Raw genomic sequence first — 27,348 nt, 5'->3', positions numbered from 1 at the left:
GTCTGAGTCTGACACAGAGGATTCTTCCAGCCTCTCCTTGTGCCTCCGCCCCTCGCAGAAAAAGTTTTGTGCCACAAAATGTCTGGCACGCAGCAGACTGTTGTCTGAAGCGCAGACTAGGAGCTACTGCTGACCCTGAAATGGACCCATCCTTCTCCACTCCTTTTATCTCCGCTATATAGCCTGCCCGCCCCACTGTAACCACACAAAGAACCCCACCCCTCACCGCCCCATTCACAGAGCGCCCCCACCCTCTGCAGCCATACAGACCATCCTCTCCCCCTCAGACACAAAGAGCTCCCATTCTCCCCTGCCCCCCTCAGTTATAGAACCCCCTGTTCCTTTACAGTAAGAAAGCAACCTTCAGACGTACACAGTCCCCTGCCCATCCCCCCACCATACACTGCTCCCCTCAGAAACACACGCAGCCCCCTGCCCCTCCACTGGGTCTCCCTTCCCCCCTCACCAATACAGGCTCTCCACCCTTCAGGGCTCGCCCCACCCACATTCTCTGCACCGAACTTCATCCGACTTTTCTATCCCTGTTCAGCCGCCAGCATCCATCCTCTGATGAATATTCATAAGGTGGAGGAGACAACAGCAGCAGCCACTCTCATTGGTTCCCCGCGTGTGTCCCTGCTTCCTCTCCCCCTCCCATTGGCTAGCCGGGCTATCCCTCTCTACTCTCGGGCGGGGGGAGTCAGCTCTGCCTCCCCTCCCCAGTCTGACTCAACAGGGCGTGGAGGCTCGGCGCCGTGGCAGCTGCGCAGCCCGAGGAGCCGGCGGAGAAGAGCCCCCTCACTCATTGTTCCTGCGGCCCCAGCACTATGGACGAGCAGGACCAGTCCCCCCTGGTCTCCTCCTCCGGCCCAGCCCAGCCGCAGCAGCCCCGCTTCCAGTACCAGTTCGTGCAGGACCCGGAGGAAGAGGAGGAAGTGGAGGAGGAGGAGGAGGAGGACGACGACTTCGACGAGCAGCTGGAGGTGATGGAGAGGAAGCTGCCGGCCATGGCCGCGGCCCCCGCCCCGCTGCTGGACCTCGGGGGCTCCGAGCAGCCGCAACCGGACAGGAGGCCCCCCGCCGTGTCCTCCTCCTCCAGCCCGCCCCGCTCTCAGGAGCCCGAGTCCCCCGCCCCCCTGCCTCCCAAACCGGAGCCCCCTGCCAGCAGCTCCTTGCCGGCACACCCCGCCGCCGCTCCCAAGAGAAGGGGATCGTCCTCCGGCTGTGCTGGTAAGTGCCGTTCCCCGCATCCCACGCTGCGGCCCGGTTCCTGCTTGTGGGGGGGGGAAGCAGCCGGGCTAGGGGGCGTGGCTGGCTTTGCGGCGGGGGTGAACTGGGGAGGAAGGAGCACTTCGGCCCCCACATTTTTCTTCTGCCGCAGCCGTACGGAGCAGGGACTTTCCCTTTTGGCCGCAGACTCTGCTGGCCTCCCGAGGCGTCTCGGGTCCCTTCTTCTGGGCTGGGATGTGCCCGGGCTCGGTGTGCGTGCGAGGGGGATGCTGCCAGCGGCTGGGAACAAGAGCCATGTGCGCCTCTCCACGTCCTCCTCTAGTTCATTTCCCTTTTCTGTTCGCTGCCTCCCCGCCGCCGCCGCCTTCTCTGCTCCCCAGCTCCCTTATTGGCTGTTCCCTCCTCCTCCGCTCCTGTCCGTCTGCGCCCGGGGACGTAGAGCTGCTGATTCAGGACAGATTCTCGTCTTTGTCTTTAAAAAAAAAAATTTAAACGGGGGACGTGGAGAATGCTGCCTTGCGCTGACTGCTGCTTCCCACGGGGCACTGGGTGGTGCAGTGGTGCTCTTTTTTTTGTCTGCAAGTCTCTTGTCGCTGTCTGGAGACATGGGTGGTGGCGAAGCTGCTCGTTCCACCCGTCCATTATCCCCCAGCGCCCCGCCTCCTCGAGCCCGTCGCTCATGCTGGGCGGAGACTGGCTGAGTGGAGCGCCTCCCTCCCCTGATGCCACGCCTAGGAAAAAAAGAGAGGGGCCGCTGCCTGCCGCGTATTGCCGCCCATTTTCCGCAGTCGCGATTTAGCTGCTGTAATAGCAGCTGTGGAGAACCCTGGCAGACCTTGTGCTGTTGCTGGGTATTGTCGGCAGTGGAAGCCCTCCCCCGTATTCCAAGCCAGGGAGGGACAGCGGGGAATTCATTTGAAAAGAATGACTAAAGCTAAGAGCTAATTCGAGCGCGTTAGATATTAAAGGAGGAATGGTGCTGTTAAAATGGGCGACACAACTGAACAGCATGGAGCTGGTGGATTCTTTAAGTATTAAATTAAAGCTATTTGAGACCTAATAATTGTTTCCCTGCTTTTTCCCTGTCTGCATCATTTATTCCTCTTCTGGGATATTTTTTGTTTTGAGTTTAATAACTAAATTATAATCTATTGCTGTAAAACTAATTTGTGGAGTTTTCGGTAGCACATTGATAGTCCTATATCAGCGGGCGCCAGAGGAAGGACCACTGCGGTGGTGGAGCACCCGCCGAAATGCTGCTGAATTTTGGTGGCATTTCGGTGGCGATGCCTCTCGATGACGCCGCTTGTCAAAGGCAAGCGGCGTCATCAAGAGGCATCCCTGCCAAAATTCGGGGGCGACGCCTCTCGATGACATCACTTGTTGGCAACAAGGTCATCATCGAGAGGCGTCCCCGCCGAAGTGCCGCTGAAATTCGGCGGCATTTCGGCGGGTGCTCTCCCGGGTGCCAGGACGCGGGCACATTAAGATGCCCCGCGGGCACCGCGTTGAGGATCCCTGTCCTATATCATTAGTATTCTCAGTGACCAGTAAGGTGAACATACTGCAGTGTTAGGATCACTCTGTATCCTGCCCCAGAATATGCGTGTGTGTGTGTGTGTGTACCTGTGTGTATTTTTAAAAGTACTATTTGTACCCTGCCCTGGAATATGTGTGTATATATATAACATTTTTTAAAGTACTATTTGGTACTGGGTGGGGAAGAAAGAGAGGGGAAGTGAAACAAATTTCTTCCTGTCTTAAGTCAATCTCACAGGGATGTAGTCAGGCAAAATACTCTTGCAAAGAATGCAATAACATTTTGTTTGTAAATAGCTTATTTATTGTAAATTTTGTTTTGTTTTTTGCTAAAAACTATTAACATGAAAATGAAATCTTCTCTCTCCCCCCCCCCCCCCCGCAAGAAAACTAATGTAATACAAAAGCATATACTGAGTACTAAAGACATAAATAGGTATGGAAATAGATCACAACCTCCCATCCCTCACTTCCAACATGGGACCTTTAGAGACCCAAATGGTCTTGGTCTTGGTTTTGTTTCATTGTAGAGACAGCATCTTCAACAGTAGAGTGTTCCTTACATTATGGAGAGTACTGGTTCAGTGCTGACACAGACTAAAAGAGTGTACCACTTGTTGAGCAACCACCTGCACTCCTGTAGTACTGAGGGTATGGCTACACTTGCAGCTGTACAGCGCTGGGAGTTAAACCTGTCTTTGTACAGCTGAGTAGGGAGAGCGCTGCAGTCTGGCCACACTGACAGCTACTAGTGCACTGTCGTGGCCACATTTGCAGGATCTGCAGCGGCATTGGGAGCGGTGCATTATGGGCAGCTATCCCCAGCATTCAAGTGGCTGCAACATGCTTTTCAAAAGGGGGTGGGGTGGAGTGTGACAGGGAGTGTGGGGGAGAGAGAGAGTGGATTTTTGGAGCCGACACTGTGTCAGCACCCTGCCTTACAAGTTCCGACCCCCTCCCCCACCCCTCTTTCTCTCACTCACTGAAAGCAAACACCAATTGTTTGTTTTTTTCCTCACAGACCAGATAAGCAGCCGCTCCGAAACGGACCCCCCCCCACCCGCTGTGCTGCTTCTCTCCTCAAGCCCCTTCCTTCCCCGTCTCTTCAAGCAAACACTAGCTGTGGGTGTTCCAAAGGGAGCTCCCTGCCTCCGCTCGTTCACAGCAAACAGGAGCTGTGTTTGTTTTTTTGATGAGCAGGTCCCGGAGCCCAGAGTTCACAACAAAACAAACAGAGGCATCACAACAAAACAAAGAGTAATCTTTACTTAAAAGGATTATGGGAAGGTTCCGGAGGTCAGTTACAGCGTAGTAAGATTATTCCCTGTTTACACTGGCACCCCAGCGCTGCAGCAGCAGCGCTATACTCTTTATTCCTCTCGTCGAGGTGGAGTACAAGCAGGACTGTAGCCACGGAGATACAGCGCTTTATGTGTCTTGCCAGTGTGGACGGGGAGTGAGTTACAGCACTATAAAGCCACCACCAGTGCCGTAACTCTCAAGTGTAGCCAGGGCCTGAGTCTTTCTTCGAAAGTCTCCAATCCCAAGTACTGACCAGCATAGCTCTGTCTAATTTATGATAGTGCTTGTTGCCATTGTATTTTAGCACCAGTCACGCTTAGTTTGAAACTTGAAAAGATCATAGCCAAAGAAGTGACTTCTTTTTAAATAATAAAAGTGAAGAAATCATAATCATAATTATGCTATCCGTAACTCATAATGACCCATGTGCAATAATACATAAGCAAGGCAAAGATACAAAAGTGCAGTAATACCTAGGTACAGTGGTGGGAATAAAGATGCTCAGTGAGATGGACTTATTAAACAAATGTTTCACCTGGGCTTTAGGTTAATTTGTTGTTCATCTTTTAAAAGAACTTTGTTAAAAGGATACCAATGTAAAAATTGCACTTCTGTCTAAAAATACTGTCACTTACAATTGTTACATTTAGCACCAAAGATTACTATAGCTGAAGGAAATTTGCAATGTAAACTTTTCCTGTTGTTTCAGTTTATTTAATCTATATATTTGACAGCATTGTGAGTAGACAGATTTGCTGGTTTGTTTTCATGTAGTTCATTTTTTTGTTTGTATGTGTCCTTCACAAGCAAGTGGGCTGAGGTGTATGGGGGAAGGGATAATAGTTGATGGCTGAGTAGAAGTTGATGGCTGAGTAGCCAAGGAAAAGTGGCTTTGAGTAGGAATGGGGATGCGCTTGAGCAGAGTGGGGAATAAGGAACAGAGCAGTCCACTTGCACTACTTTTAGCAGGAGGTAGGGAGCAGAGTTCCTGGATCTGTTTTTCAGAGAAAGGGAAAGTCAGGGAGCAGAGCAGTTCCTGAGTTATTTCTTCTTTATAGAGCAGAGATGATGTATAAAACAGGATTTGGATGCAGGAGAAGGATGATGACCTGGGTGGTATTTTCAGAGAGAGACCAGATGTTAATAAGAGGGGTGCAGAATTTCACTTAGAAGGGGCAGAATTTATTGAAGACAAAATTAGTTTAAAGTAGTGGTGCAGAACTGACTGACGTAGGATGGGCTCTTTGGGAAAGCATGGCTTTTAAGTAGGGGGCATGGCAGCATTGTAGTTCACTCATGCTAGTAGCCTTAGTCTTTGTCTAGTAGGCAGTAGGGAAATGTGTTGAGTACTTGTATCTGAAACTACTTTTAACTCTTTGATGTCTCAATTTAGAAATATTGTCTATATCAGGGGTCGGCAACCTCTGGCATGCGGCACACCAGGGTAAGCACCCTGGCGGGCCGGGCCAGTTAGTTTACCTGCTGCTTCGGCAGGTTCGGCCGATCGCGGCTCCCACTGGCCGCGGTTCGCTGTCCCAGGCCAATGGGGGCGATGGAAAGCGGCATGGGCAAGGAATGTGCTGGCCGCAGCTTCCCGCCACCCCCATTGGCCTGGGACGGTGAACCACGGCCCGTGGGAGCCGTGAACCACGGCCCGTGGGAGCCATGATCGGCCAAACCTGCCGAAGCAGCAGATAAACAAACTGGCCTGGCCTGCCAGGGTGCTTACCCTGGTGAGCCACGTGCCAGAGGTTGCCGACCCCTGGTCTATTTGCTTTATTTAGGGACTACATGAGTAACTCCAGTTTTCTTAGCTGGAAGAATATATTTCAAGCATATTGTGTGTCTTTTTAAACTTCAACTGTTTTTGGGATGGAGCAGTTAGCTTAATAGCTGATGTTGGAACAGTTTATCCCTACATAAGTGTTTAGTTTGGCTCCAGTTTAGGTCATTTTTTTAGTCTCTGTATAAAATTGACAGGATTAAATTTGTGCCTGTATCTTGAGGCAGTATAGCTGACAACTAAGATGGGGTGTATATATGTAACAGTTCAGCCTGCTTTTGTGGATTTTAGTTGCATACACTTTCTGTTCTGTGTAATGTTTCAGGTATACTTTGTGATTTCATATGTATGACTTAGAATTTAGAAAAATCACTTTTGGGCAGAAGTTAGGTATATATCCATATATTTATATTTATCTCATAGAACTGGAGGGGGACCTTGAAAGGCCATTGAGTCCAGTCTTCTGCCTTCACTAGTAGGACCAAGTACTGTTGCTGAATTTTTTTTTTTTTTTTGCCCCAGATCCCTAAATGACCGCCTCAAGGATTAAATTCATAACCCTGGGTTTAGCAGGCCAATGCTCAAACCACTGAGGTATCCCTCCCTCCCTCGTTGCCTACAATATGTGAGATTTGTTTGTTTTAATTCAGTTGTTTGCATTTTGAATAATTTAGAAGTTCTATTTAAAATAAACAAAGAATGGAGTAGTATTGCCTGTAGTAAGAACGTGTATGATGACATTTCGGACAAAGGAATGTGTACCTTCAGTGTCAGAATTGAGTAAATGTATGAGTAAATTAATCTTAATATGTTGTCCAATACAGAAAAAGCAGCACACCATTGGAATATGTAGAAAAGACAGATGTACAAAATTAAAGGATAGAACGTGGCATGCAACAACTTTGAATGTATATGCCTTTCCCAAGCAACATTTCCTGTCTGCATCATCAGGTTATCAAGATGATATTTTTCTTGATTATTCATGTTTGTTTATGTTTGAGATACTTTTATTTTCACTCCTAATATAGTGAGTGAAAATAAAAGTATGCCCTACATTACAATTTTCCTCTACGTATATCAAACTTAGAATATGGTTTTATTTTGCTATTCAATTTCTCCTTTTTAGAGCAGTGTTCCTATGTGATATGTGTAGGAGAGGTGAGCGATCAGTGGGTTGACTGGTTCCAGTAGTGCTATCTTCAATTTTTCCTCTTCTCCTCGTTTCCATGGTCATGATTATTCAGGGAGGAACTATGTTTTGTTGTTTTGTCTGAAATCTTCTGACAGTCATTGTCCATCTATGTGGTTATGAGAGGGTGTTTTGACTTCATTGATGGTAAAGGAAAAAGTAATAAGAATCTATTAAATTTTTGCAGTGAAGGGCTTGAAAACAGTCACCCGTGGGCCTAACTTTACTTGTGCTGAGCATCTAAATTTTACTTCCATGGGAGTTGTGGGTAGTTGTGATCTCTGGAAAATCAAACCTTATTGCTTAGAGGACTACATCTACTAGCCTGAGGATGGTACTTTTTTTTTGTCAGGGGTCTAGAGAATGAGCCCAGTGTGGTTTAAAAGTAATGCTGTAGTAGGAAGCTCAGCACAGACAATCCTTCTTTCTCTGGTGTCCGGAAAGGGAGAAGTAGACCAAACTTCCATCAGAGTTCAGGGCAGCACTTTAAATGAAAGATCCCACCTTTCATATTTGCCTTGGTTAGATGAGATCTGCCAATTTGGAGCTCTCCTGGCTGCCGGAGGTAAGCTATTCTGTCGACAGCAGGGGAGAAGGGCTTCAGTCACTTTCAGTCCCTTCCTCCTTTGCAGCCTTTGCTGATTTGAGCATAGGTGTGAAACTGACATGCCAGTTTACTTTGCTGCTCTCAGGGTCCCTATTTCAAGGATACTTTTTCACTTATGTTAACAAATGGGAAGACTGCCCCCCACCACCTGCCCCTAAGTTTTGTTGCAGTGCCATTTTGGCTTGTGCTTTACTTACCCCTTAAATTAAGGGCCCTTGAATATTTTCCTGAGGTGGAACCCAACTTAGTTAAAGGATTGTATTGTGGATACCTCCTCTACCACTGGCATTTGTCTAGACCATTTTTCTTCCTCCAGGATTACATAGCACCCATATGGAAACAACAACAATTTCTAACAATTCAGAGTAAATTTAGTTCATTTATTTTTAATGAACTTTAATGCGGTAAGTTTCATCCTCCTTTTTTTTTTTTAAACAAAGTAGACAGTATGGGCAGTCTTTTACATATCCACACTCCTATTCATTCTGTTCTGCTCTCCCTCTGCTCCCCTGCACGTGGGTTCTTTGCTGCGTGTCCCCCCTTCACCTCTCTCCTGTGCCTGCTTCTCTGTTCCCTAGACATATTTCCTAGCCATTTGGTTCTGTTCTCTCTGCTCCCCAGCTGCCCCATTCTATTCTGCTTAGCTCTCCTGGACTTTCCTCTTCTGCTGCTGATGTAACAGCATTTCCCTTTGTAGGCCGTCAACAATGGGTAAAGAACCCTGACCTCTTGTTCTTAAAAGGTGTGGGCTTCTACTGTAAGAACTAAAAGACCTATGCCTGTTAGCCTGACCAACCTCTAGATGTAGTCCAGGACAAAGAATCTTGATGGACCCTCCGAATTTGTTACGCTTTCAGAAACAAGGCTCAGATTTTGAATGAGAACTTTATTCTCAGTTTATTCTTGGAATTCTAACCTTTCTTCAGAGCTTCTTGTAGGCCAAGTCCTCCCAAAGCAAGCTAGCCTCCTCAGACAGCAGCACATACACTGCTGATAGGCCTCTGAAAGAGCTCACTGCAAGGGTATTCACCCTGTTCTTAAAGGGGCGGCTCCTGTTCCTCTCATTCCATAATTTACAGAGCTAGTAATAACAACAACAACAACAATATAAATGCAACAATAAACAAATATTCACACATTCAAAAATTATTATTAAATACTAATGAGGGCTGTCGATTAATCACAGTTAACTCATGCGATTAACTCAAAGATGAATTGGGATTAAAATAATCGCAATTAATTGAAGTTTTAATGGCACTGTTAAACAATAGAATACCAATTGAAATTTATTAAATATTTTGGATGTTTTTCTACATTTTCAAATATCTGATTTCAATTTACCACACAGAATACAAAGCGAATAGTGTTTACTTTCTATTTTTTATTACAAAATTTGCACTATAAAAATGATAAAAGATATAGCATTTTTCAATTCACCTCAGACAAGTACTGCAATCTCTATCATGAAAGCGCAACTTACAAATGTAGGGTTTTTTTTTTTTTGGTGGTTGTTACATAACTGCACTCAAAACCAAAATAATGTAAAATTTTAGAGCCTCTACAAGTCCACTCCGTCTTACTTTTTCTTCAGCCAATCACTAAGACAAACACGCTTGTTTACATTTACAGGAGATAACACTGCCTGCTTCTTGTTTACAATGTCACCTGAAAATGTGAACAGTTGTTTGCATGGCACTGTTGTAGTTGGCATTGATAGGTATTTATGTGCCAGGTATGCTAAACATTCATGTGCCTCTTCATGCTTTGGCCACCATTCTAGAGGACATGCTTCCATGTTGATGATGCTTGTTTTAAAAAAAAAAAAATGCAAAAAAAAAGTCACTGAACTCTTTAGGGGAGAATTGTATGTCTCCTGCTCTGTTTTACCTGCATTCTGCCATATATTTCGTTTTATGGCATTCTCGGATGATGACCCAGCACATGTTCGATTTAAGAATACTTTCACTGCAGATTTGACAAAACGCAAAGAAGGTACCAATGTGAGATTTCTAAAGATAGCTACAGCACTCGACCCAAGATTTAAGATTCTGAAGTGCCTTCCAAAATCTGAGAGGGACGAGGTGTGGAGCATGCTTTCAGATGTCTTAAAAGAGCAACACTCTGATGCGGAACCTACAGAACCCAACCACCAAAAAAGAAAATCAACTTTTTGTTGGTGGCATCTGACTCAGATGATAAAAATGAACTTGCGTCAGTCTGCATTGCTTTGGATTGTTATTGAGCAGAACCCATCATCAGCATGGAAGCATGTCTTGTGGAATGGTGGGCGATGCATGAAGGGACATATGAATCTTTACCGCATCTGTCACGTAAATATCTTGCAACACTGGCTACAACAGTGCCATGCAAATGCCTATTCTCACTTTCAGGTGACATTGTAAACAAGAAGCGGGCAGCATTAGCTCCTGCAAATGTAAACAAATTTGTTTGTCTGAGCGATTGGCTGAATAAGAAGTAGGACTGAGTGGACTTGTAGGCGCTAAAGTTTTACATTTTTTATTTTTGAGTGCAGTTATGTACATAATTCTACATTTGTAAATTCAACTTTTATGATCAAGAGATTGCACTACAGTACTTGTATTAGGTGAATTGAAAAATACACTCCAGTCAGCTTCAGCACAGACAGAGGTTGGGCCACACCCATCTGCAGTTCACTGAAACTGAGATGCACTCAGCTCAGGGGCTTCTTTGGCCTGGTCTACACTGGGGAGGGGTGGGGGTGGGGATCCATCTAAGATATGAGAATAGCGTAGCTGAAGTCGACGTATCTTAGATTGACTTACCTCCCATCCTCACGGCACAGGATTGACGGCCACGGCTCCCCTGTTGACTCCGCTTCCGCCTCTCACCCTGGTGGAGTTACAGAGTCAACGGGAGCACGTTCTGGGATCGATTTATTGTGTCTAGATGAGACCCGATAAATCGATCCCCGATAGATCGATCGCTACCCGCCGATCCGGCAGCTAGTGTGGACGTACCGTTAGTTAAAAGAGACTTGCCCAGTGCCCAGTGTTCAGCCTTTCTGGGCAATTTGCAACTTGTATAGTTCTAGTTTCTTCTGATCTTCAATCTTATTTATTTTGCTTCCTTTTCTGTCCCTACTTCCATTACCGAAAATAAACCAGTAACCACTTTGTCTGTTCTCCAGCCACCACACTTAAAACTCACTTAAAATCACTACCAGTACCTCAAAGCAATCAGCTGTGCACAGATCCTGCTCAACTATGCCACTGTGACAGGTTCTGTCATAGAGGTTTTGGAACAAATTGATAAATTAAACAGCAATAAGTCACCAGGACAGGATGATATTCACCCAAGAGTTCTGAAGAAACTCAAATGTGAAATTGCAGAACTACTAACTGTAACCTATCATTTAAATCAGCTTCTGTACCAGATGACTGGAAGATAGCTAATGTGACGTTGTCACATTATTGACATGAACTGTGACCGTATAGATCATTGTTTCAACCAAGGGCCTATAATTGCACCAAATCTTGTACAAAGGAGGTCCAGTAAGGTGTCTATGGAAAGGTTATGACTTGCTGGTTATGATTATGCTATCTGTATGTGTGTATCATTTTTGTAGTTGAAGTTATGAATATTGGCTAAGTACTTAGAATCAAAACACATTGAGATACAAGTAGCCTCAGTGAAGCATTTGGTCAGCTTCTTGAGAGAGGACTATTCCCAGTAAGTGCCCAATCAAGAAACACTTAATTGACAATGAACTTTGGGAGATGCCAATCCACATCTGAGTTTTCCTGGGAACATTCAAACTACCTTACATGTAAACAATGGTGTTGGCCTGTAAAGAACTGAGTCATGCATGGACATGTGACTTGCCCATGTGACTCCAAACTCCATTTTGTTGCTGTGATTTTACACAAGAGAACCAAGGGGTTTCCGCCCACGAGAGATAATATAAAAGGCCCCGGAAACCCCTCTGTTTTGTCTTCAATCTTGCTTCTAGAGGAACTTGGGTACAAACTGAAGCTCTGAACAAAGGACTGAATGACCCATCCCAGCTATGGATGTACTCCAGAAACTTGATTTGAACCTACAGTTTATTCCATCACTGCTACAAGCCTGAACCAAGAACTTTGCCATTACTGTATGTAATTGATTCCATTTAACCAATCTTAGCTCTCATCTATATTTCTTTCTTTTTCTAAATAAACCTTTAGATTTTAGATTCTAAAGGATTGGCAACAGTGTGATTTGTGGGTAAGATCTGACCTGTATATTGATCTGGGTCTGGGGCTTGGTCCTTTGGGATCAGGAGAACCTTTTTTACTTTTACTGGGGTATTGGTTTTCATAACCATTCGTCCCCCTAACGAGTGGCACTGGTGGTGATATTGGGAAACTGGTGTGTCTAAGGGAATTTCTTTTATGGACTTATGGTTAGCTAGTAGGGTGAAACAGAAGTCCTCTTTGTTTGGCTGGTTTGGTGTGCCTTAGAGGTGGAGAACCACCAGCATGGGGCTGTAACAGCCTTGCTCTAAGCAATTTGTCCTGAATTGATACTCTCAGTTGTGTCCCACTAAAGCCAGCATCATTACAGATGCCAGTTTTTAAAAAGGGCTCCAGAGGTGATCCTGGCAATTACAGGCCTTTAAGTCTGACTTCAGTACCGGGCAAACTGGTTGAAACTATAATAAAGAACAATATTGTCAGACATATAGATGAACATAATATACTCAGGAAGAGTCAAGATGGTTTTAGTAAAGGGAAATCATGCCTCACCAATTTACTAGAATTCTTTGAGGGGGTCAGTGAGCATGTGGACGAAGGGGATCCAGTGGATATAGTGTACTTAGATTTTCAGAAAGCCTTTTACAAGGTCCCTCATCAAAGGCTCTTACGCAAAGTAAGCTGCCACAGGATAAGAGGGAAGGTGCTTTCATGGACTGGTAACTGGTTAAAAGATAGGAAACAAAGGGTAGGTATAAATGGTCAATTTTCACAATAGAGAGAGGTAAATAGTGGTGTCTCCCCAGGTGTCCTGGGACCAGCCTGTTCAACATATTCATAAATGATCTGGAAAAAGGAGTAAATAGTGAGGTGGCAAAATTTGCAGATGATACAAAATTACTAAAGATAGTTAAGACCGAGGCAGACTGCAAAAAGATATAAAATGGTCTCTCAAATACATATGAACTGATGGGGTCTAAATTAGCTGTTACCACTCAAGAAAGAGATCTTGGAGTCACTGTGGATAGTTCTCTGAAAACATCCACTCAATGTGCAGCGGCAGTCAAGAAAAGCAAACAGAATGGTGGGAATAATTAAGAAAGGGATAGATAATAGGACAGAAAATATAATTTTGCCTGTATATAAATCCATGGTACGCCCACATCTTGAATACTGTGTGCAGATGTGGTCGTCCCATCTCAAAAAAATGTATTAGAATTGGAAAAGGTTCAGAAAAGGGCAACAAAAATGATTAGGGGTATGGAACGGCTTCCGTATGAGGAGAGATTAATAAGACTGGGACTTTTCACTTGGAAAAGAGACGGCGGGGAGATATGATTGAGTACTATAAAATCATGACTGGTGTAGGGAAAGTACATAAGGAAGTGTTTACTACTTCTCATAACACAAGAACTAGGGGTCACCAAATGAAATTAATAGGCAGCGGGTTTAAAACAAATAAAAGGAAGTATTTCTTCACACAACACATGGTCAACCTGTGGAACTCCTTGCCAGAGCATGTTGTGAAGTCCAAGTCCATAATAGGGTTCAAAAAAGAACTAGATAAATTCATGGAGGATAGGTCCATCAATGGCTATTAACCAGGATGGGCAGAAATGGTGTTTGTCAGAAGCTGGGAATAAGCAACAAGGGATGGATCACTTGATGATTACCTGTTCATTCCCTCTGGGGCACCTGGCACTGGCCACTGTCGGAAGACAGGATATTGGACTTGATAGACCTTTGGTTTGACCCAGTAGGGCCACTATCTTCTCATGTTCACTTTTCTCTGAAGGCTTTTGTTGCTGCCTTGCTTGTGCACTCCTATTTTCAGTTGCCATGGAACCTTTGCTCTTCTCTGATTTATTGTTTTGTCTATTTTCTTTGTTACTTAGAGCTTTTATACTAAATGTATACATAGCATGTATGTGAGTACTGATGGTTGTAATCAGAACATGATTACTTTGTTTTCAGACAGTTACTAACAGGTAACTGTAAAATTTAGCAGTAAAAATGGGGATTTAAAGCAATATATACATGCCATATTGTCATTTCTGTAAAAACAAAAGGCCTATTTGTGTTCTTGAGACTTAAAAAGTGATCATCAGATTTTAAATGAAATCACAATGTAGTTTAAAGGCATAATTATGAGAGTTCACATTAAAGTATATTGGGAGAGTCTTCAGGTTTCTTCAGTGGTACCAGTTAATCCGAAATAAAACCAGGTAAATCTGAATTGTTGTTAAATTGTCTAACGGGAGAAATACTATTGTAATTAGTCACTTTTTTTTTGTATGGGACTGTTCTGACATCTAAAGTATTTTCCTTATACTTTATCTAGGTATAAGTTCAGGTATGTGGTTGAGACAGTTCAAAAGATTACCCCAGTGAACAAAAGGTGAAGAGCTACCAGTAATTTGCAGTTGTGTGACATGGTCTCTTATTTATTGCTACTATATCCATACTTTCCTTGGAGTGGTGAATGGAGGTGTGAAGGGAAACCTTTTAAACGTGGTTCTAGTCTGAAACGTTAATTTTGAGAGAGAGAGAAAATATGTGTGTTTGGCTTGAACCTCTTCCACCTCCACTTCCCCTCTCTGGTCCTCATTCCTTTTCCCCACAAACCTTCCTTTTTATTTCTGATAGAGTCCAGGCTACAGCAAGTTGAGCTGCTGCCTCTGATATGTAGAGTTAGCAGCATAGCACCGCAAAGAGATTCCTCTAGGCAGCCTGCATCTGTTTTTCTGTGAACTGGGTTTTTCTGGGGTGTTCTGGTTTGCACCAAAATCAATAGGCTTGTGATCACTGATGCCTAAAACAACCTGAAAATTTGAAGTTGCTGGCATGGAGCTTTCCAAAATTGTTGTTACTGACAGAGAAATGCAGTTGAACTGGGTGTTAGACCTTCCTTTGCTTGGCTGGTGATTATCTTGTTTGACCTCTTGCATAACACACACCATAAAATCTCAGCCAGTAATACGCTTGTTCTTTTGTGACCTGCAGTACTGCATGTTGACTAGTATCCAGTGAGAGTATCTAGTCTGTATTAGAATAGTCACTTTAAAAATTCAGTTTGAATATTGCTTTCACATATTCTGAATTAGGGTTGAAATTTTCTAATCGTGGTTGCTAAAATGAACTTTAGGATAGAGTTTGAGCAAATCCTTACAGCCATTTTAGTTCTAGAAATTAAAAAAAACCCAGACTCTATTTTTTTTTCATTTAAAAAGAAAAGACATTTATTTCATAAAACTAAATTGGCTGAACTTTGAAATTTGGCATCTGAACAGTGTTCATCTTAAGCTACTTGCACAACCAGGTTTGGCAAAAAATTGTCTGAATGATAGAAGTGATTTTTTTTTCCAGTTGTTTGCTACCCATTGAACATGTTTTGCACCTTTTTACATGCCACATTGTACACTGAATCTGCCTTATGTGTTGTGCTCAGATTCTTAGTTGGAGAGCCAGTGTGAGAGAGATTGTCAATGTTATACAGAAACTCCTAGGAAAGTTCTTCCAAATAAATGCATGCTAATATATTATCAGGAACAGTACAACTCTGTAGTACTTCCTAGTTCACTGAAGATATCTTGTAATGCATTGTTATGTGACATCAGAGATGCTGTAGCTTACAATAAGACTTCTGATATTTTGTGATGTTGCCAGGAAGCACCATGAAGATCTCTGGGAATAACCCAGATTAAAAACAAAGCAACAAAAGACAGTATAGATTATCTTGCAGCCTGCTTTTTAGGAGCATTTATTGTGTGTTTCTGTAAACTTAGCCATGCAGAAAAGTTGTTTTCAAACAAATAATAGCAACCCTTCTACCCTGTTTATCTCAATGAGATGAGAAATTGAGAATCTAACCGGGATAATTTAAATATAAAATTGACTACCATATATACTCGTTCATAAACTGAATTTTTTTTAGTAAAAAAGGGAAGCACCAGAGAAGGGGTCAGCTTATGAACGGGTATAGAGAGAGAGAGAGGTGGAACGCAGCCCCTCTCTCCAACAGAGGGAACAAGGAGAGGCAGCACAGCCAGAAGGGAAGAGGCGGGGCCAGAGTCTCTCTGCTTCTGGTCACGCTGCGCTCCCCCAGCCTCCAAAGCAGCTGCAGCTCTGAGGCTGGCAGGCTGCAGCCGTGCTGCTCGGCCCCGTCCCCCAGAGCAGGTTGTGGCTGCGCCGCCTGGCCCACCGGAGCACGCTGCGGCTGTGCAGCCTGGCCCAGCCCGCTGGAACATGCTGCGGCCGCGCTGCCCGGTCTGGCCTGCCAGAGCAGCCTGTGGCTGCGCTGCCCAGACTGCCGGAGCAGCTCCAGCCAGGCCAGGGACATCCTCCCCTGGCCCTCCCCCAATAAGGTGGGAAGGGATGGGATGGGGAGAGTGTGGGGGTCCCGGGCTAGGAGTGGGGTCATGTGGGGGGTGGTCACAGGGGTTACTCCCCTGACCCCCAGCTTCTCCCCTCTCTCCAAAATAATTTCCCCACCAGTTGCTGTCCCAGCCCGTCAGGGTAAGCCGCTGGCGTGCGGGGACACTTTGTTTACTTAGGTTTACCTCCATGCCTGTGGACACTTGAGGTAAACAAACCATGTCAGCCTGCCAGCGGCTTATCCTAATGGCCCGGGAGCCAAAGTTTGCTGACCCCTGAAGTATAGGGTCGGCTTATGAATGGGTCATAAAATTTTTCCATTTTTACTTATTCATCTGGGGTGGGGTTGGCTTATAAACTAATCGGCTTATGAGCGAGTATATACGGTACATTAAATTTTTTGCATTTCCTAACTTTAATGTCCTAGAGCAGCTTTAACTTGAAGGCATCCCTTTAACTTCCTGTCTTGTACTTGAATGTTGCAAGATTAGTCATCTTTCTGTGACATGTGGCTACAGTGGGTAAATTAAGGACAGCATGGCAGCATCAACTCTGGATAATTTATTCTTTTATATTGTTAGGAGTCTAATACAGTGGTTCTCAAACTTTAGCAACCCAAGGACCCCCATTTTGATTTTAAAATGTTTGCGTACCCTCAAGCTGGCTTCTAATTTTCCCTGGGGGTGCTGAACCCCTGCTCAGCCTCAGACCCCGCCCCCACTCCATCTCTTCCCACCCCTGCTCAAGCCCTGCCCCTCCTCTTCCTGCCTCTTTCTGCCCCCTCCCCAGAGTGCACCCTGTCCCTGCTCCTTCCTCTCCCTCCCAGCTCCTCCTGCACACTGTGGAACAGCTGTTCCGCAGTGTGCAAAAGGCACTGGGAGGGCGGGGAAGGAGTCTTCCAGGGCCACAGGCCCTACTGATCGTGACCCCTGGAGCTAGAAATGACTCACGGATCCTATGGTGTACCCTTACAGACCCTCAGGGTCCATGGACCCCAGTTGGAGAACCTCTGCTTTAGTATACTCCTGGGGGAATTCTGCACCAAAAAACCAAAAAATTCTGCACACAATTATTTTAAAATTCTGCATATTTTATTTGTCAGAGCCCAGCAGGAGGGCCAGATGCCTGCATCTACCCCCCCCCCCCCCAGAGCCCAGCTGTGGGGCAGCTCCCCAGGCCAGATACCCACACTCACTACCCTCTCATCCTCCAGATCCCAGCTGCAGAGCCCCCCGCCCAGACACTCGCATGCCCCCCCTACCCCCCAGAGCTCAGCTGTGGGCCCCGCCAGCCCAGACACCTTCACCCCATACCCCCAGAGCCCAGGGATCCAGAGGAAGAAACAGCCTGATGCTGCGTCCTGGCCTTGTGTGAAGTTTCCCGCACGCTGCCTCCTTCTTTCAGGATGTACTGAGAACTGCAGCTGCCAGAAACTCTCCAGCTCGTACTCCTTCCCTCCTCCTTCTCCCCCGGCAGTGTCTTTTATGTGCTGGGTCCAGTGGATCTGTAGCTCATTTCTGTGGAAATTCTGCATGCACAACATTAATTTCTGTGCAAATTGTGCATGGACAGTGGTGCAGAATTCCCCCAGGAGTAATAGTAGCATAGAAGCTTGGACAATTAAGAATGAAGACTAATTGCTGTAGTTTACTGCTCTGTCTTAGAAGGAGCTCCTGGCTTGGGGTATAGGGAAGCATATGTAACCTTAGTAACACCCGCATGATAAAATGGAGAATTCTGAATTCAGAGACACCATACTTTCTGGTTTGTGTATAGTCCTGTGGTTTCTAATGTGGATGTAAATACTAGTTACACATTGTTACTGATTGTGAACTGAATACTTGCTTGCTTACTCTTCTTTTCAAACTACCTAGCCTTTATTTATTTCTGCTGAGGTTTTATGTATTTGTTTTTCAGATGAGACCCTTTTTGCTCTTCCTGCTGCATCTGAGCCTCTGATGCACTCCTCTGCAGGCAAGTTCTTTCTGCTAGCCTTTTGTCTTAGAGTACATTCTGCACTTTGACTGTCATCTCATTAACTCCTTCCAACTAGTTTGCATTTACTAAAAGTTAGCATGGGTCCAAGAATAGCATTTATCTTCCAAATTCTAAGCTTGCAGTTTATCTGCTCAAGATTCAAATAAGCATTTATTTCTATAGATGGCAGATAGTTCCTATTATAAACAAGCTACTGCTCTGTAGATTCTTGGACTCTTGATACAGGAAATCATGTGATACAATTAACAGGTTAAAATTTTAAAGCATAGTTGCTCTTACTGACTAGCGAAAGCTTTAATCAGTAATAACTTTCTGCAGTATTTCATGTGTAAATGAACTCCATGGTATAGCATTTACTCAGTGGCTATTCTTCTAATATGCTATCCATTGAATCACATTTTTGTAAAAAGGAAAATAAGACCAATTCCCCTTCCACCTCCCCGCCAACACACACACCTGGTTAGAGTTGCCTAACATTCTTATTGGTGATACTTGGATTGGATACTATTCTCCTCCTTTGATCTTAACTAATCTTTGCACTGCATAAGGTTGCTGCTTCTCTAACCTTTTGCATACTTCCCTGCTTGCTAAAAGAGGTGAAATAGAATAACATTATATTCTAATCCACACTTTATTTTAATGGCTAGTAATATTTATGATAGTTTTAGAGGAATATTTTAATAACTAATATTATTTTGAACTTGTCATACAATTTGCATTAACTTTAAGAACACTTGCATTCTCTAACTTTCCTTTCTGTCCATGGTCACAGAAAAAGTTATGGACTTGCAGGAGCAGCCAGGTAGCACTATGTCGTCTGGCCAAGAGGATTTCACTGCAGTCCTGCTTGACACTGCTGCTTCTCTTCCTTCTCTCTCTCCTCTCTCAGCCGATCCCTTTAAAGAGCATATCAAAGGTTGCATGCTATCAGATGGATTACCTGCAAGAAGCATTTACAACAAAAATGAAAGTGAGGCTTATAAAGAAACTAAAGAAATTGCTAGGAATCCATTTCTTGTAGAGAAAAATGCCAGAGATGTGCCAGAGATGGAATATTCAGAAATGGAATTCCCATTTGCTAAAGCAGACGTGGCCATTATATCACAGACTATAGAAGAAAAGCTGCTAGAGAACAGTAAAGAAAGGTTTGATCTAGAAAAAATCCCTGCACATCAGCACCATACATCTCCAGAAGTTCCTGTTGATTTGTTTGGAAAGCATGATGAAGAGGCATCTACCAAGAAAGTGAAATATGATAGCAATTATGATGATGAAAAAGTGGCTTTCGAAGAAAACACTCCTATAAGGGAAGAATATGTAGACTTCAAACCATTTGAGCCAATATGGGAGGTAAAAGATACTTGCCATGGAGTTAGCAGCTTGAAAGTGGTTGCTGGAAGTCAGGTAGATAGCAAATTAGAAAGCAGTTTAGATGAGAAATATGATGCAGATAAACTTCAGATACTAACAATACAAAAAGATCTTGAAAACAAAAGTGAAAGCAGTAATGAAGATCTTTCTTTCCCAAGCACCCCAGAAGCTATAAAAGAATTGTCACAAACTTATATTACTTGTGCTAAATTTGAATCTACTGTAACAATTGAGGACAATATAGCTAAAACTCTTTCTCCATTAGAGGAGGAGATGTCAGAAAATAAAACGGATGAGAAAAAAATAGCAGAAATGAATGCCCAGATTGGCACAGAACAGAATGATACCAGCATTGAAGTAGTAGGCAGGCAGAGCCAGGAAGCTGACTATGCTAAAACAGATAATTTATCAGAGATGTCTGCTGATACTGCAACAAATATGCCTGAAGGTCTTACTCCAGATTTAGTACAAGAAGCATATGAAAGTGAAATGCATGATGCAACATGTACAAAACTTGCTTATGAAACACATATAGATTTAGTCCAAACATCTGAGTCATCACAAGAGCCTTTGAAACCTGTGATACAGCTCTCTCTCTCATTTGAAGGAGCTGAAGCTGCTCCATCTCCAGTCTTGCCTGATATTGTTATGGAAGCCCCACTAAACACTGGAGTTGCTGGTGCAGATGCTACTTCTGGGCAGCTTGAAGCCTCCTCATCAGAAGCTTTTACTTCTGTCGTTGATTGTGAGAATGTAAAACAAGAGTCGGGGAAATCTCCACCATACCAAGCGGCGGTGAATGTATCATTAACACAGGCACAAGAAGCAAAGGAGGAAGCTGTATTAAAAGAACCTGATCATAAGAGTAGTGCAGTTGCTGAAGAAATAGAGACTCCTTATATATCTATTGCTTGTGACTTAATTAAAGAAACAAAGGTCTCCAGTGAATCTGCTTCCCCAGTCTTTATAGATTATTCAAAGACACTAATAACGGAATGTTTTTCACAGCATGTGCCTGAACATATCGAGTCCTTTGAAAAAATGTCACCCCAGTCTGGAAAAACTGCCTTGTTTAGTGGTCAGCCAACACCTGAGCTTCCTCAGAAAGAACAAGTAGTTGCATCCCTCACTGTGGAAGATAAATCAGTTGAAAATACTGACAAGATTGATGATGGTAAGGAGGGATTTACAGATTTGCTACATTCTTCTGGCAAACCCTATTTGGAGTCTTTCCAACCTGAATTGGAATCTTCCATAACTACTACTACTTTGCCCTCTGAGTCAGCTTTTATAGAAATAGCCAAGGAAAAAATTCCTCTTCAAATGGAGGAGTTGAGTACTGCGGCCTATTCAGGTGATATGTCTGTTTTTAAGGAATCAAAAATAGTAGACAAAGTTCTTTTACTCACAAAGTCATCTCCAGTCACACTGACAGAAGACTTTATGACATTAGTCAGTCCTAAAACTGCTCCTGAATTGGTGACAAAAAACACTGACAAAGAAATATCCCACAAAGATGAAAGTAAACAGATTACTAATGTGATCAAAGCTGAGACAAGTCACTTGCCTTGTCCAGAACTATCCCATGATCTGTCTTTAAAGAACGTGCAAGTGAAAGCTGAAGAAAATATTCATGCCTTGGAAAAGTCCTCAGAGGTTTTGGTCAGAGAAATGCCTGAAGTATCCAAGGTGGTGTTACTGCCTACTGATGTTTCACCTTTTACCACTGAGAAAGAGGTAGTCAGTATAGGAAAACCCGAAGCTCTTAAGAAAGAAGCTGAGAGAGAAGTTGCTTCTGTTAAAGACAAGGAAAAATCTACTGCTATATTTACAGCAAAGATGAGTAAATCCTCAGGTAATCTGCATACACTGTCTTGCACTTCACTAATCAACATATTTCTTTAGATAAACGTAAGCATTAATGATGACTTTTTTTTTTTAATGGATCACTATTTGTACATTTTATTGTCTAACATATTTCTGGTGCCCTCAGCTTAACATGTGAGTACTGTATTAACATTTTCCCCATCCTGACTACACCAGTATTTTTTTGTGTTCAGTCTTGCCTACCAGCCACTCAAGGTGGATTTCCCTTCCCCAGTCTTCTCCTCTCCTCTTTTTACTGGTCGTCTATTGGTACAGAGCTTTACCCTGAGCAAAGAGAACAGCTTACTGCTTACTTCAAAATTTTTTGGTGCTCCTCAATAAACTGGGCATCAAAAGCCCTGGAAACCAGTTTTTATTGCTCGAAGCCATGCATGTTATCTCCATGTTGCTAGCCCCAAGTTTTGAGACCAAATTATCTGTCAAAGGCAGGTTGCCATAGTAACTAGGGTGGTGAGCCTCTTAATTTACGTTGTATGAGTTTATCTCAAATGCTTTATTTCTTCACCTACAGAATTTAATCATAAATCAGATCTTAAAACTTTCTGGTTAGTTTTTCTGCAGCTGCATGTACAACTTAGTAGCCATCAAAGGCGCACTGATACAGCCTAAGCAATAACTTATGTCTTGCTTTTCATTGTTGTAATCAGTGGGCCTACATGTACATTAGGGATCTTAATATTCACATTATTGAAAATGCTGAGCTATAAGAAGCCAATATTCTGTGAACATTAAAATCACTTTGTACACATACAGTTATATTAGAGATGCCCATTTCTTATTTTTAAAATGAGATCTTAGTGATCTGTACCCTAGCACAGTATTTCGCTAAGTTCACATTGATTTGAAGTAGCAGAAAGGTGTAGAGGGTAGGACTCTCAGCATTTCATGTCTCATAATTGCTGCTCCAAACTATATGCCTCATTCAAAACCAGGTCAACTGTGGGATAAAATAAAATTGCTTGCCTTTTTGGTGCAGAACACTATGCTCCTTCTTGAAAAATTCTTGTGAATTATACATAAGCCTGTGATTTACTGGAAATCTGCTTCTGGCACAAGTAGTGGTCATTCTTTATAGACTTCAGTTTAGTATAAATGTGGATACAGTGGAATCAGCAATCATTTCAGTGTATGTATCCCTATTAATCTGAATTCTGTGAACTCTTGTTTTACTACATACATGATGTGCAGTTTAATTTTTATGCTTTGTGTTGGTATTCCATGTTACCTGCATGCAGCAGACTTTAAATTCCGTAAGGGTTCTGTTTTGTGTACGTGTGTGTATACCTACTGGTACGATTACCTTATTTATCCAATCCCTACTTCAAGAGCTTACAACTTAAAATTACACAACATTCTAAAATTAAATGCAGACTTTTTCCTTCCTAAAAGTTGCTGCTGTTTCTTTTAAATAAACAAAAAGACCTTTTCTTTTCCTTTCTGGATCCTATTGCCACTTAGTATAGTGGTATTTATATTATTACAAGGTATTACTTTGCTGTTTTATGAAGTCTTCACATCCAACACCAGTTGACCTCCCTGGCGTTTTTCTTGAAACTAGTTTCTCATCATTTGAACTCAGGGAAGCTATCCTCTGTTTACAAAAAAGTTATTATTTGGAACAAGAACTTTTTAAAACACATTGCTAATAGACTCAGACTTTAATGCCAGAAGGGACCATCGTGACCATCTAGTCTGACCTCCTGCACATTGCAGGCCACAGAACCTTACTCACACTCTCCTGTAATAGACCCATAGCTAAGGCTACATTTTAGTAACGAGTATTTTTAGTAAAAGTCTTGGACAGGTCACAGGCAGTTAACAAAAATTCACAGCCCGTGACCTGTCCATGACTTACTGGGGTGGGAGGGGCACTGTGGGTGCTCAGGGGGAGCTGCGGGTACTGGGGGGGGGGGGAGGAGCTGGAGTAGGCTCCCTACCTGGCTCCTGGGAAGAGGCGACCCTAGCTCCACATGCTGCCTCTGTTCAGGTCCACGCCCTGGTTCTGCAGCTCCCATTGGCTGGGAACTGTGGCCAATGGGAGCTGCGGGGGGTGGTGCCTGCATGCAGGCAGAGGCAGCACATGGAGGTAGGTGCTGAGGGAGGGGAATTGCTGTTGCCCTTTCAGGGAGCCCCCTCAGTAAGCACCGCACCCCAACCCTGAGCCCCCCCCAACCCAAATACCTGCTGCTGGGGAGTGGGGGTGGGGGCCTCAGATTTTCCTAGCAGTGGTCGGTGAGCCTGGCCTGGGGCTGCCCAAGCTGCTCAGGTGCACTGGCCGCTGCAGAAGTCATGGAAAGTCATGGAGTCCATGACCTCTGTGACAAACACAGAACCTTACCCATAACCTCTGGCTGAATTACTGAAGTCCTCAAATCATAATTTAAAGACTTCAAGTCACAGAGAATCTACCATTTACACTAGTTTAAACCTGCAAGTGACCCAGGCCCATGCTGCAGAGAAAGGCGAAAACCCCCTTAAGGCCTCCACCAATCTGACTCGGGGGAAAATTCCTTCGTAACTCCAAATACGGCAGTCAGACCCTGAGCATGTGGGCAAGACCCACCAATCAGACACCTGGGAAAGAATTCTATGTAGTAACTCAGAGCCCTTCCAATCTAGTACCCCATCACTGGTCGCTAGAGATGTTTGCTGTTAGCAGTTGCAGATTGGCTGCGTGCTGTTGTGGGCAGTCTCATCATACTCCATCAACTTACCAAGCTCAGTCTTGAAGCCAGTTATTTTACTTTTTTGTCCCCACTATTCCCTTTGGAAGGCTGTTCCAGAACTTCTCTCCTCTGGTGGTGACAAACCTTCATCTAATTTCGAGCCTAAACTTGTTGATAGCTGGTTTATAGCCATTTGTTCTTGTGGCGCTTAATTTAAATCACTCCTCTTCCTCCCTCTGATATATTTATAGAGAGCAATCATATCTCCCCATAGCCTTCTTTTGGTTAGGCTAACCAAGCCAAGCTCTTTGAGTCTCCTCTCATAAGGTAGGTTTTCCATTCCTTGGATCGTCCTAGTAGCCCTTCTCTGTACCTGTTCAGTTTTCATTCATCTTAAACATGGGAGATCAGAATTGCACATAGTGTTCCAGATGAGGTCCCACCAGTACTTTGCCTGATGCATCCTAGGATTGTAGTAGCCTTTTTCATGGTCACATCACATTGGCAGCTCATAGTCGTCTTGTGATAAACCAATACACCCAGGTGTTTCTCCTCCACTGTCACTTTCAACTGATATATCCCCAGCTTATAGCAAAAAATCTTGTTTTTAGTCCCTGTCACAGGGTCCACAAAGGTCTCCGCCCTCTCGAGCCTGTGCCCTGCATTGGCTGGCTCAATAAAGAGTCCCTACACCTTCTTGGTGCTTCATCCATGTGTCTTTATTTATAGCGCAACTGTATAGCCCCACTTATTCCCCGAACAGCTTAGTCCCCCTTATTCACAGGGTCTAACCACCATGAGGCTCCCTGCCTTTGGTGAGGAGACAGAGATGTAAGCCTCCTATCCCCTCTGTGGTGGAAAAATTAACCACGCGTTGTGTTTGGATCAGAACAGCCTGAGGCCCACTTTATTACAAGCATGCAGAGAGACACAGCCAACCCTAGCTGGTCTCTCTAACAGAGGAACACAGAAGCTTATATAGCTTAAAACCACATTTAGTCAAACACACTTTTAATTCGTAATATCCTTTTAAACAGAAAAACAGCTCCTTATTAAGAATACAAAAGCAATAAGCTTTTCTGTTTATTATCAGGTTGTACTTTTGTGGTTAATCCTTGGATTAAAGCTTGTTTGAAAGGGAGGGCTGCGAAGTCTGGGTTAATGACATTTGTCAGCCTAGAATGTCTCCATGCCAGTTTTTTTCTGCCTATATAACTTCCTACTCTCTCCCCGGACCGTTTCTTCTCTTGGTGAAATATAACCGTGGGGCTTTCTTCCAGGAAGAGGGTATGTATTACTTCTCTCTGTGCATTTATGTGCTTCACTGTATCATCTGCTCTGGGGGGTGGCGCATCTGGATATCATAAGGGGGCCCTGCAAAATCCTTGGGGGACATACACTCCCTGCATATAGCTGACACATCAGCTGGAGTGAATACAGCCATGCCAGATACTCTTACCATCCACCCCAAGACTGTGCTCCTATTCAGTGGGCCAACTGATTTATCTACTGCCCTAACTTGGTCAGGGGTAAAGGGTCTAGTCTCCAGCCGCTCCTCTGTTCCTCCCTGACCTCCCAGAGGTCCCCTTTTTGTGACAGAGGTATTGACTATGGGGGCCATTGGAGGAGGTCATTGCAACTCTTCAAGTGATTCCTGTAGGGGACTATATGGAGACTGCCCAATGGGATCTAGGATGAACTCACCAGGATCCTTCAGCTCATAATTGCAGTAAGGGAGTTATGCATTGGGATCCTCCTCTGATTCTATGTCTTCCTCCCAACTACAGTTCCCTCAGATCCCTGCCATGATCCCCCTCTGCTCTCCCAACTGAGCCTTAAGGGCACAAATCAATCTCAGGCATTTCCCGTGGTCTGTCTGGCTTCTGCTTTGTGAATCCTGATAAAATACAGGCAGGGTCTGATCAGAAACAGTCAAATAAAAGAGTCCCATTCATTTACATCGTGTAATGGCAGACAACTAAAAGGAGACAAATTCTTAAAGTACTTATATACCAATGCTAGAAGTCTAAATAATAAAATGGGTGAACGAGAGTGCCTTGTATTAAATGAGGATATTGATATAATAGGCATCATAGACACATGGTGAAATGAGGATAATCAATGGGATACAGTAATACCAGGGCACAAAATATATCTGAAGGACAGAACATGTCATGCTGGTGGGGGAGTGGCATCATACGTGAAAGAAAGCATAGAATCAAATGAAGTAAAAATCATAAATGAATCAAACTGTACCATAGAATCTCTATGGACAGAAATTCCATGGTCTAATAAGAATAATATAGCAGCAGGGACATATTACCGACCACCTGACCAGGATGGTGATAGTGACTGTGGAATGCACAGGGAGGTTAGAGAGGCTATTAAAATAAATAACTGAATAATAATAATGGGGGATTTCAATTATTGAGTGGATACATGTAACATCAGGTCGGGATGCAGGGGATAAAGTTTCTTGACATCATAAATGACTGCTTCTTGGCGCAGTTGGTTCTGGAACCCACCAGAGGAGAGGCAATTTTTGATCTAGTCCTAAGTGGAGCAGAGGATCTGGTCCAAAAGGTGAATATAACTGAACCGCTTGGTAATAGTGACCCTAATATAATTAAATTTATCATCCCTGTGACAGGAAAAACACCATAGCGGCCCAACACTGTAGCATTTAATTTCAGAAAGGGGAACTACACAAAAATGAGGAGGTTAGTTAAACAAATTAGAAGGTGCAGTGCGAAAAGTAAAATCTCTGCAAGCTGCGTGGAAACTTTTTAAAGACACTATAACAGAGGCTCAACTTAAAAATATAGCCCAAATTAAAAAACAGAGAGAACCAAAAAAGAGCCACCATAGCTAAACAACAAAGTGAAAGAAGCAGTGAGAGGCAAAAGGGCATACTTTAAAAAGTGGAAGTTAAATCCTAGTGAGGAAAATAGAAAGGAGCATAAACACTGGCAAATGAAGTGTGAAAAAACAACTAGGAAGGCCAAAAAAGAATTTGAGGAACAGTTAGCCAAAGACTCAAAAAGTAATATCAATTTGTTTTTAAAGTACATCAGAAGCAGAAAGCCTGCTAAACAACCAGTGGGGGCCACTGGACAATCGAGGTGCTAAAGGAGCACTCAAGACGGAAAGGCCATTGTGGAGAAACTAAATTTATTCTTTGCATCGGT

At 43.8% G+C, this 27,348-nt stretch overlaps 1 protein-coding gene across 3 annotated transcripts in view; it reads left to right on the top strand.

Annotated features, from left to right (window-relative positions):
• The first annotated feature begins 667 nt into the window (after window positions 1–667).
• Window positions 668–27,348, top strand: part of RTN4 (reticulon 4) — a 74,185-nt gene continuing 47,504 nt past the window's right edge. Inside the window, exons 1-3 of one of the 3 annotated variants that reach the window (XM_045011336.1) lie at window positions 668–1,230; window positions 18,156–18,212; window positions 19,009–21,462. In XM_045011336.1, coding sequence (XP_044867271.1) covers window positions 828–1,230; window positions 18,156–18,212; window positions 19,009–21,462 — 2,914 coding nt within the window. In that variant the 5' untranslated portion in view covers window positions 668–827. The remainder of the gene's footprint in view (window positions 1,231–18,155; window positions 18,213–19,008; window positions 21,463–27,348) is intronic. The other 2 variants (XM_045011337.1, XM_045011338.1) reach the window with 2 other exon arrangements.

This window comes from Mauremys mutica, chromosome 3 (assembly GCF_020497125.1).
Source record: "Mauremys mutica isolate MM-2020 ecotype Southern chromosome 3, ASM2049712v1, whole genome shotgun sequence".
In the NCBI taxonomy this organism is placed as follows: domain Eukaryota; kingdom Metazoa; phylum Chordata; order Testudines; family Geoemydidae; genus Mauremys; species Mauremys mutica.
This window is presented reverse-complemented; position numbering and strand designations above follow the sequence as displayed.